This window comes from Pinus tabuliformis, chromosome 4_2, assembly GCF_031772625.1.
Source record: "Pinus tabuliformis cultivar Carrire ecotype Pingquan chromosome 4_2, CPIR1, whole genome shotgun sequence".
Classification (NCBI taxonomy): domain Eukaryota; kingdom Viridiplantae; phylum Streptophyta; class Pinopsida; order Pinales; family Pinaceae; genus Pinus; species Pinus tabuliformis.
The window spans coordinates 1090538035-1090550217 of NC_142304.1; the positions used below are offsets into that span (position 1 = coordinate 1090538035).

The 12183-nt window shown below is 36.1% G+C and overlaps 1 protein-coding gene across 3 annotated transcripts in view; it reads left to right on the forward strand.

Moving 5' to 3' along the window:
• Positions 1–12183, forward strand: part of LOC149173437 (uncharacterized) — a 141427-nt gene that overhangs the window by 24961 nt on the left and 104283 nt on the right. The window contains exon 3 of one of the 3 annotated variants that reach the window (XM_089424607.1): positions 9958–10086. The exons of 1 other annotated variant lie outside the window; for it this stretch is intronic. In XM_089424607.1, the coding sequence (XP_089280733.1) occupies positions 9958–10071 (114 nt within the window). In that variant the 3' untranslated portion in view covers positions 10072–10086. Of the gene's footprint in view, positions 1–9957; positions 10087–12183 lie in introns of those variants that run through there. One more of the 3 variants, XM_089424608.1, reaches the window with a different exon arrangement.

Below are 12183 nucleotides of genomic sequence, written 5' to 3' on the forward strand. Positions count from 1 at the left end.
CTAAACCAAGAAATCTCCACAAATAAGTTAAGGGGAGATCAAATCACAAGAACTCCCTATCGACACCCAAATCATAAAAGTAGACATCTCAACTAGTCTTCATATCCCTATCATTCAAACCGAAAACAAGTGACTTATATTCCAAAGAATATTGATGTCACTGTAATCCAGTCTTGTGATAACAATTCATCCCAAGTTTTCAGTAATCACAAGATTCCACAGAAAATTAATTTGGGATGGTTAGATAACTTCACAATACGACAATTTTGTATTTCACTCAAAAATTCATATTGTCTTGTATCATTGAGGTTGACTGTTCCAAGAAGTGTAAAGATGAGAAGCCATTATGAGACAAAAGAGATATCAAGCATTTTCATTAATAAGCTTTGAGGACAAAGCATTTCTAAAGGGGAAGGCAATATTATGAATATAAATAATTAATGAATAATAGCTAAACAATGATTAGTGCACTAAGGAGGCATGTCTCAGAAGACATGACCGTTCATGAAAGGGCACTTGCCTAGGTATATAAGCGGGTCCTCATTTGTAACAAGCATATCTCATATCACTTGTATTCAAACATTCTTCTATAAATGTATTATCCATCCTGCTATGGACATTCTTACATTCCAGATATTCTGAATATTATGCTGCGTATACGAACTTTGTTCGTAACAAAGTACAATAAAGTGAGAATACATCTAATCAATTTGTGTGGGAAAAAGGCTCATTATGGTATAAAAATCGCTTATATTTATGTGAACAATCCTTATTAAATAGAAGGTTCTTTTAGAAATGCTTTTTGTTACAAATTGGAGGACACTAGGGATTTTTAAAACATACAACAGAACTAAACAATAAATTTTTTGGGAAGGTCTTGAAGTCTTTTGTTATATACTTAGGGGGGATAATATGGGGTACCAAGGGAGGTACCCAAGGTAATAATGTAATAATGGGATGGGCCATAGTAATAAATAAGGTGGTTAACCCATATCATGTAAGGGACCACAAGTAGTTAGTAATAAGGTAATGGTCCCATGTTATTAGTTTGATGGTATGAGGGAACCATGGTAATGACCCATGGTATTGTATGTATGAAGCCTATATAGAGGCTAGAGACTCCACATGGAGGGATGTCAATGAATTGTGTCAAGGATTATTGTATGAACATGCATATGGCTTGTGGAGTGTTCTTCTTCTTTAAGGAGTGAATGTATGGTGTTGCTCTACCCGAAGGGTTTGATTAATAAAGTGAATCATTTCTATCTTATTATTTTTGGGTATATTTGCATTATCTTATATTTTTGGTATCGGAGCTATAACAAGTGGTATCAGAGCACTTTCTTGGGCAAATAAGTGGATTTTTTTTTTTGCAGGATTTCCGGGGCAGCGAGTTTGCAGATCAGATCTGTATGTTTTGGTACAAGATCTGCAAAATATAATTGCAGATCTGGATTCTATGTGAAAAAATACCCGATTTCAAAAAAAAAATCGGTCGAATCGGAGTTCGGATGAAGGAGATATCGCTGATCTAAAAATCAGTGGTGTTGCAGACAATTTTTCGGGGCAGCGAGTTTGCGGCGCAGATTTGGACGTCCTGGTGCAAGATCTACAAAATCTAATTGTAGATCTGAATTCTTTGTGAAAAAATAACCGATTTAAAAAAAAATCAGTTGAATCGGAGTCCGGATGAGGGAGATATCGCTGATTTAAAATTAGCTCTTTTTTCAGAATTTTTGGGTGACGACGGGAGAGTTGCAGCGTAGATCTGAAATTCTAGTGCTTGGATCAGGATTTCTATCACATGGGCAGATGCAGAATGATTGTTCCATTACTGAAAACATGTCATAATAGGGATTCTGAGCTATATTGACTAAACTGTGACAATTTCAAATTTTCGCCAAGTAAGTGAATTTTTTCAAAACCCTCTTCATGGGTTTTACAGGAAAAGATAATGGTTCTACTATTGAAGAATACATAAAAGAATACAAGAGGTTATTTAAACACAATTGGAAATGGTTGGCAGTGGCTAATTTTGAAGATGAGGCAGCCACATGGTGGGGATTACTTAACCAAAAGAAGTGTTCCAACCTGCCCGATGAAGAATTTGAAAAATTACTTTTAGACAGATGGTCTCATGCCAGAAAACAAGATAAGGAGAAACATGTGGGGCTATTTCCTACTGGTATATCCTTATTACAGGTTCATGGATAGATTCAAAAGGAGAAGATTATGGTTTCTATAAATCCTAGTTGCAAGCATAATTTTATCAATGTTAATTTGGCAAAAAGATTGCAAGTTCCAGCAAAACACATTGAAACCACACAGATGGATAATGAGGATGTTCAAGTTTATAAAGATTTGAAGATTTCTATGGACAAGTATGTATTGCATTCTAATTTTTATGCTTCAGTTATGGCTAATGTGGATGTTTTTTTGGGATACCCTTGGATGGATGAGGTGGTTACTATCAATATTAATGTGCAGAAGAAATTCCTGAAGCTCTGGTATAAAAAGAAGAAAATTACATTACATGATATTTCCATCAATAAACAGGTAGAGTCCACGAACGTTGAAGCAGAAGATGTTCCAGGGACTGACATATCAGATGATGAGCCATTGATGGTCGACAACCAAACACAAACATCAAATCAGGTACCAGAAAAACAGGTAGAGTTCAAAGAGGTTGAAGCAGAAAATGTTACATTGGATGAGGACTCAGTGGTTGAGGTAATATTGGAAGATAAGAAACAACAACAGGCACCACAACATGTACCAGATACCAATCGGGCTCCATTAGGTGGTGAATTAAAGAAAGATACATCGTCAGCATATCACCACCCACACCACTCAACAAGAAAACAACCAACAAGATGGCAACAAATTAGCCACAAGGACAACAACCCCCACAGGACATATAGAAAGGAGCGAAGGTCCACCTACTACACATCAACACAAAAGAGCTACCACGTTCAACTTCCATCTCAAGCGAGCAAGGCACTAGCGAGATCGAGGGTTCACCTTTCTCTTGGATGGATAGATGCACAAGCATGGTACCAGTGGACTACTCTTTTGAGTAGATCTTATTATTTGTGTTCTTCCCATGTTTCGGGGACGAAACATGCTAAAGGGGGTGGAATGTTATATACCTAGGGGGGATAATATGGGGTACCAAGGGAGGTACCCAAGGTAATAATTTAATAATGGGATGGGCCATAGTAATAAATAAGGTGGTTAACCCATATCATGTAAAGGACCACAAGTAGTTAGTAATAAGGTAATGGGCCCATGGTATTAGTTTGATGGTATGAGGGAACCATGGTAATGACCCATGGTATTGTATGTATGAGGCCTATATAGAGGCTAAAGACTTCACATGGAGGGATGTCAAGGAATTGTGTCAAGGATTATTGTATGAACATGCATATGGCTGTTCTTCTTCCTTAAGGAGTGAATGTATGGTGTTGCTCTACCTGAAGGGTTTGATTAATAAAGTGAATCATTTCTATCTATTTTTATCTTATTATTTCTGGGTATATTTGCATTATCTTCTATTTTTGGTATCAGATCTATAGCAAGTGGTATTAGAGCTATAACATCTTTGGGTCTTGGAAGTCTCTTTGTTAGCAAATTCTAAAGAAGAAGAGAAGCATTTTTTTGGGTTTTCCCCTTGGAGGGGTTTTGCCTTGGCTTGGAGCCTATATCTTGTGTACTTTCTCTTGTTGTGATCTTCATTGTTTTGGTAATTGCTTGATGAAGAATGATCTATTAAAGTAATAAAAGGCCAACATATATCACAAGTAACTATCAAGTTAAGGAAAAACATCTATAATACATAAGTCTCTTGATTTTCCAATAAAAATTTCTCGCTTCAAAGATCACAATGAAAAATTACTCGAACAAGTCAAGAAGGCTTACAAAGAAAGAAATAAAGAAGGACCTTAATCAAAGGTTATTAGAACAAATCAAGTGTTTAAATGATGAAAAGCTTGAATGTCAAAATAAAGTCAACAATCTAGAAAATGAAGAACTTTCGCATCTAAAGAATCACAACCAAAGCCTACTTTCCCAAATAAAGAAGCTTAAGAATGATAAGAAATCGTTAAAAGACAAGTTAGAACAACTTATTCAAGAAAAAGCATCAAAATCCTCAGATGTGCAAATTCAAGTTGAAGAAAAAGGAACAAACACTGATCCAGGTAATACCACAAATCAGAAAGATCCCAATCCAATTGAAGTGAAGACGTACTCAAAAGTTGCAGTTCAAACAACAGAAATTTCAAGTGAAGATCTAGCAGTTAACCAAGTGACTTCTGTATTTGAAGGAAATCATATACCTCCAGTAAACCAAGAAATCTCCACAAATAAGTTAAGGGGAGATCAAATCACAAGAACTCCTTATCGACACCCAAATCATAAAAGTAGACATTTCAACTAGTCTGCATATCCTTATCACTCAAACCAAAAACAAGTGACTTATATTCCAAAGAATATTGATGTCACTGTAATCCAGTCTTGTGATAACAATTCATCCCAAGTTTCCAGTAATCGCAAGATTCCACAGGAAATTAATTTGGGATGGTTAGACAACTTCACAATACGACAATTTTGTATTTCACTCAAAAATTCATATCGTCTTGTATCATTGAGGTTGACCGTTCCAAGAAGTGCGAAAGATGAGAAGCCATTACGAGACAAAAAAGATATCAAGCATTTTCATTAATAAGCTTTGAGGACAAAGAATTTCGAAAGGGCAGGCAATATTATGAATATAAATAATTAATGAATAATAGTTAACCAATGATTAGTGTACTAAGGAGGCTTGTCTCAAAAGACATGACCATTCATGAAACGACACCTGCTTAGGTATATAAGCGGGTCCTCATTTGTAACAAGCATATCTCATATAACTTGTATTCAAACATTCTTCTATAAATGTATTATCCATCCTGCGATGGACATTCTTATATTCCAGATATTCTGAATATTATGCTGCTTATATGAACTTTGTTCGTAGCAAAGTACAGTAGAGCGAGAATACATCCGATCAATTTGTGTGGGAAAATGGCTCATTATGGTATAAAAATCGCTTATATTTATGTGAACAATCCCCATTAAATAGAAGGTTCTTTTAGAAATGCATTTTGTTACCAATTTGAGGACAGTTAAGATTTTTAAAACATACAACAGAATTAAGCAATAAATTTTCTGGGAAGGTCTTGAAGTCTTTGGGTCTTGGAAGTCTCTTTGTAAGCAAATTCTAAAGAAGAAGAGAAGCATTTTTTTGGGTTTTCCCCTTGGAGGGGTTTTGCTTTGGCTTGGAGCCTATATCTTGTGTACTTTGTCTTGTTGTGATCATTGTTTTGGTAATTTCTTGATGAAGAATGATCTATTAAAGTAATAAAAGGCCAACATACATCACAAGTAATTATCAAGTTAAGGAAAAACATCTATAATACACAAATCTCCCGATTTTCCAATAAAAATTTCTCACCTCAGAGATCATACTGAAAAATTATTTGAACAAGTCAAGAAGGCTTACAAAGAAAGAAATAAAGAAGCACCTTAATCAAAGGTTATTAGAACAAATCAAGTGTTTAAATGATGAAAATCTTGAATGTCAAAATAAAGTCAACAATCTAGAAAATGAAGAACTTTCACATCTAAAGAATCACAATCAAAGCCTACTTTCCCAAATAAAGAAGCTTAAGAATGATAAGAGATCGTTAAAAGACAAGTTAGAACAACTTATTCAAGACAAAGCATCAAAATCCTCAAAGGTGCAAATTCAAGTTGAAGAAAAAGGAACAAACACTGATCTAGGTAATACCACAAATCAGAAAGATCCCAAGCCAATTGCAGTGAAGACGTATTAAAAAATTGCAGTTCAAACAACAGAAATTTCAAGTGAAGATCCAACAGTTAACCAAGTGACTTCTGTATTTGAAGGAAATCATATACCTCCAGTAAATCAAGAAATCTCCACAAATAATTAACGGGAGATTAAATCACAAGAACTCCTTATCGACACCCAAATCATAAAAGTAGACATCTCAACTAGTCTGCATATCCTTATCACTCAAACCAAAAATAAGTGACTTATATCCCAAAGAATATTGATGTCACTGTAATCCAGTCTTGTGATAACAATTCATCCCAAGTTTCCAATAACCGCAAGATTCCACAGAAAATTAATTTGGGATGGTTAGATAACTTCACAATACGACAATTTTATATTTCACTCAAAAATTCATATCTTCTTGTATCATTGAGGTTGACCATTTCAAGAAGTGTGAAAGACGAGAAGCCATTACGAGACAAAACAAGATATCAAGCATTTTCATTAATAAGCTTTGAGGACAAAACATTTCTAAAGGGGAAGGAAATATTATGAATATAAATAATTAATGAATAATAGTTAAACAATGATTAGTGCACTAAGGAGGCATGTCTCAAAAGACATGACCGTTCATGAAAGGGCACCTGCCTAGGTATATAAGCGGGTCCTCATTTGTAACAAGCATATCTCATATCACTTGTATTCAAACATTCTTCTATAAATGTAATATCCATCTCGCGATGGACATTCTTATATTCCAGATCTTCTGAATATTATGCTGCGTATATGAACTTTGTTCATAACAAAGTACAATAGAGCGAGAATACATCTGATCAATTTCTGTGGGAAAATGGGTCATGACTCATTATGGTATAAAAATCGCTTATATTTATGTGAACAATCCCAATTAAACAGAAGGTTCTTTTAGAAATTCATTTTGTTACAAATTGGAGGACACTCGGGATTTTTAAAACATACAATAGAATTAAACAATAAATTTTCTGGGAAGGTCTTGAAAATGATGTTCAGGGACGATCAATACCATGGGACTTTTGCAGTCGTTAACCATACCTAGTCAGTGTTGAGAAGTGGTTTTAATGGAGTTTATCATAGGCTTGCCAAAATCAACAGGGACGAATGTCATAACGGTAGCTTTAAATAGACTCGCAAAGTATGCTCATTTTTGCTTGCCATCTCACCCCTTTAATGTAGGCAAGGTCTCTGCAGTGTTCATGGAAAAAGTTCAGAAGCTACATGACAATCCCAAGATTATTGTAAGTGATAGAGGTCCAATTTTCACCAGCAACTTTTTTCTTGTGTGGGTACTCAAGTAGTACACACTGCATCACATCACCGACAATCAGATGGGCAAACAGGGGTTGTGAATAAATGCCTAAAAGGTTATCTTCATTGCTTTGCATTATATAAACAGTCACAGTGGGTCAAGTAGTTACTAACTTACCAATTGTGGGTTGGTGGTATAATAAAGCTTTCCACATTTCAACCAAAATATTTTCCTTGATGGCACTCTATGAGTATCAACTCCCATCAGTTACAACACCATTGGGAGGGAAATGCAAGATTCAAACGATTGAGGAACACATTGAACACACCAATAGACACTACAACTTCTGAGGGACAACTTGTCCTTAGCACAAAACGAAATGAAATGACAAGGAGATTAGTGTCGCTATAAAATATAGTTCAAGTTAAAGGATTGGATATTCCTTAGATTGCACACTTACAAACAGTTATATCTCACGTAGAGAAAGGACAATAAATTGCTACCGAAGTACTTGTTGAAATTCGGATACGATGCAGAAATTCTTATCATGGTAATTACTTGTGATTGATATGCATTCTTTTTCTTAGTATTTACTTTAGTTAATTATGTCATCAAGCAATTACACATTAACAAAATATAGAGATCATAATTCACAAGAGACAAGAGACGCCAAAAGTTAGGCCAAAGGCCTGGACAAAACCCACAAGGAGAAAACCCGTCAATCCTTTTCTTATAGCTTTTTCATCAACAAGAGAAATCCAAGTCACATCTAACTGACTAAGATCCAATTGCCAAGTCAACCCTCCACCAAATCTGAACATGAAATCTATGATATGATAGTCCATAGGTCTTATTCAATGGATATCACTTTGTCTGTCTTCAACCAGCCTTAGAAGCTTGCGTCATTACAAAGATAATTACCATGGAAGCTCGTATCAATACCATAGAGAACTCACATAATCATTGCAGGAAGCTTGCATCATTACCTTAAGAAACTCGCATCATTATTACAGGAAAAGCCTCTCTGAAATTTGCATTAGCGTATACCTCTAAAACTCACTCTCAAACCTCAGGAAACTTGGATGTCATAGCACTGATTTAGCCTCAGAGAGACTCAGATATTTCAAAGCTTATTTGCCTCAGATTCCCACACCATAGATCCAAACCTATTTCCTCAAAAGAGATCGAATTGGATGCCAAAATGCTAGGAGGCATAAATTTGGACACCACCGCCTCTCTGAGGCACATACCCACCCGGGTGTTCACCAAGGTATGTCCTCACAGGACCATTTCCTAATCCATTGTCACAATACTTGACACAAGGAAATGTCGGTCCTCAGGACCATTCTTATCTTAGATCAATGTACTTGACTTACGGCGGTTAGTCCTGGTCATATTACAGATCTTCAAAGAATGTCAGTTCATGATGCTTATCCAATCCACCATTCTCCCTACTAGTGTTCATGCACTAGGCTTACGGTTGTTAGTCTTGGCCATAGTACGTGACACATGGAGAACACAATGTCCACCCTCACTCCCTCTCAACCAGGGAGGAGATATCCACAAGTCCAAGCTTGTCCCAAAAATATTTATCTTTTTCCATGAAAGGGAACTTCATCAATGCATTGACTACCTGTTCGTCAGTGGAGATATACTTGTAACTTCCTGGCTCCATCATCATCATGTGCTCCGACCTCCCTGGTTCTCTAGCAATCCTCAAATAACTTTGATCAATACGTCAAAATCGAATCCAGCATGTGGTCAAATAGTCCATCAAACATTTTACGGAGCTAAACTATTTCACAATTGTTTGTACCAACCGCCACATCTTCTGCCTCTGCAGTGCACATAATTCTGCTTCATATTCTTCCAGGAAACCATACCAGATCTCAATCATCAGTAATAACTTCAAGTCCCACGTTGTAAGATCCTTCATGTCAACTTTTGGTTCCAGCTCCCTCTGAAGTCAATATTACTTCCTTTGGCTCATGAATCCTTCTTTCTCAAAGTACGAGGTCCTCTTTAATCATGAGGCTTCTTCAAAAACTTGGAGTAACTCTTCTAACTGAGGCAATCGTCTTCACTTGATCCTCTCCCTCTTACTAGGAGAACCTTCAAACTGCTCTCTCTTTCTGTAATCATATTCTTCCATCTTTGCTACATTCTTTCCATTCTTTCATCTGCTTTCAAGTCTTGGGCAGTTCTTATAATCGATCTGCAAACTTTATTAGAAGCCTATGAAAGAACAAATATAATTGAGCAAAGTACAAAGACAATATCAACAATAGTCAACAAAGAAAGGAGTTGTAGAGTACTTATCTTTTGAGAAAAGTCAGCTCCCTCTTAATCTAGGTCCTTTTGTTATTTTCACCATCCTTGTCCTTACATCAACAAGATGTCATATCTGTCATTTCCAAGAGCTAGGGCTTCTTCTTGTCAGCAGAAAACGATCAGTCCTAGGGTTTGTCTCTAGGGTTTTCTAATTTAAATCTTTGCTAGGGTTTACCAACCCTAGATACTTCAATATCCAAAGTCTTCAAGACCTGCCATTCTTTAAAAATTGCAATTTCTACAAGTACACTAATATGTTAGTTTCAAACCCTAGAAAAACCTTCTATATGTGAGATGGAATTTATTTCATTTCTAGATCACAAAAACCTAGTCTTCATATGCAAGGAAAGTATTTGAATACTAACATGTTAGTGGTCTCTAACAGAACTTGTTTTTTATAATGCACTTCTATTTTTCAAGAGAGCATTAGATTGTTATGTTAGCGGTATATGCACTATAGTTGTTATGTACCTCTTTTATTCTTACCTGAGCAACCTTGCAGTCTATCTATCACAGGGATCCAATCCAGAGATTACTTGACTTTATATCATCTTTCTTCACCAGAGGAGCCTTCAGCCATCAAACTAGAATACGAACCGCAGAGATTTCACAATAGACTCGGACTTCTCATCATGGTAGCTGAAGTCCATTCTGCAATTCTTTTTAAATTGTCCATAAAAGGTCTTGTAACTATGTTTTTGTATGGTCTGCACAACAACCTTTAACTATACTTGTTTTTGCAGACTTTGGACTTTAAAATAGGTGCTTTTGTTTTGTAAATTCCTCACACAGCATATCTTGTATCATATGATTATGATCATCATTTTCTTTCTTTTATGTCACCAAGTACTTCTATAAATTACTCAGATCAGCCCTTTTGCATTCTGGATCTTGTAACTCTTCATTATGTAATAGAGATAGTCTCTGAAGTTTGCTTGCCCAGAACTGATATTTGGTTCATGAAGATCAAATATGATTTCTGCTACCTAGATTTCAGAGAGGTTATATAACTTAGAATCCTTGGAAAAGTTCAGATGAATGCCTTTGATCATAGTTCTTCCACAAAGTTTACTAGGTTTCAGTCCTCTAATTTCAGATATCATCCACACTGTAACGAGTTCAAGTTTATATTGCAATGGGTATCAACACTTTGCACATGTCACAGAGATGATGATCTTTAGATAAGAAACTTCTGTCCTTTGCATACATCATGGAGTAACCTTCCTCACATATAACGACAGAAGTAATTGTTCTCCTGTAGCTCGCATAGACAATGACCTTCCCGTAGCTCGCATGCTAGTCTTAGTACAGTCCAAATTGCTTTGGAGACTTCGCATATAGTGCCATAGTAGATTTGTATAAATCTCAGAGAATGTTAAGTGCAAGCTTCAGCCTTCAAATGCACTTGAGGGCTAGCAAATATCAATTATAGCTTCTGTTTTTCGTCCGTCAAAGGTCCTTCAACTTCGTTATTCTTCTGTCTTGAAATGTTCCTTAGAGAAGTGCCACAGTAAACTTGGACGCTACAGTTCAGATTGTCCTTTTCTTGCTTTGAGTGAGGATACACAGTATTTCATAGATTGCAGAGGTGATGGATTGTTTAAACTTTATACCACATAAATTTGTATCACAGAGAGGGACATATGTCACAAAGCTTGCATCATCATATAGTTTTGTTCCTTTTGTGTATTTCAGATCTCAGAACCATTGTTGTTGTGTGCTCAGATGTATGTTGAGGGGTGATTCTTCTCACAGAAATTTGATCTACTAGCCCAGACTCGGATGCGTCTTCGATCTTCCTTAGCTCTGATACCATGTTGAAATTTGGATACAATGCAGAATTTTTTATCATGGTAATTACTTGTGACTGATATGCATTCTTTTTCTTTGTATTTACTTTGATCACATTAACAAAATATAGAGATCATAATGCACAAGAGACGAGACCAGAAGTTAGGCCAGAGGCCAGGGCAAAATCCACAAGGGAAAAATACGTCAAACCTTTCCTTATAGCTTTTTCATCAACAAGAGAAATCCAAGTCATATCTAACTGACTAGAAGATCCAATTGCCAAGTCAGCCCTCCACCAAATCTGAACATGAAATCTGTCATATGATAGTCCATAGGTCTTGTTCAAAGGATGTCACTTTGTCTGTCTTCAACCAGCCTCAGAAGCTTGCATCATTACAGAGATAATTACCATGGAAACTTGTATCAATACCACAGAGAACTTACATTATCATTGTAGGAAGCTCGCATCATTATTACAGGAAAAGTCTCTCTGAAATTCGCATCAGCATATACCTCTGAAACTCGCTCTCAAACCTCAGGAAACTCGGATCTCATAGCACTGATTTAGCCTCAGAGAAGCTCAGATATTTCAGAACTTGCTTGCCTCAGATTCCCACACCACAGTTCCAAACTTATTTCCTGAGAAGGGACTGAATTGGATGCCAAAATGTGGAGCATATGTGCCAATATATAGTTGTTTGTTCATGTGAAGAGACACGTTGTTTGGGCAGGCCGACTTGGCTACTTGGAGGGACAAATGACATCTACAGAATTTCAAATTTTCTTCTTTTCATAGGGTCATGAAGAGCATGCCCTTTGACTTTTTCTTTTGACCAAAATAAAGCATGAAGAACATGCTTGGTAATAAAAATAATAATAATAATTGTTCTTTTTGTTTTTACAACAAATACATATTAATACAAGTACAATAATTATG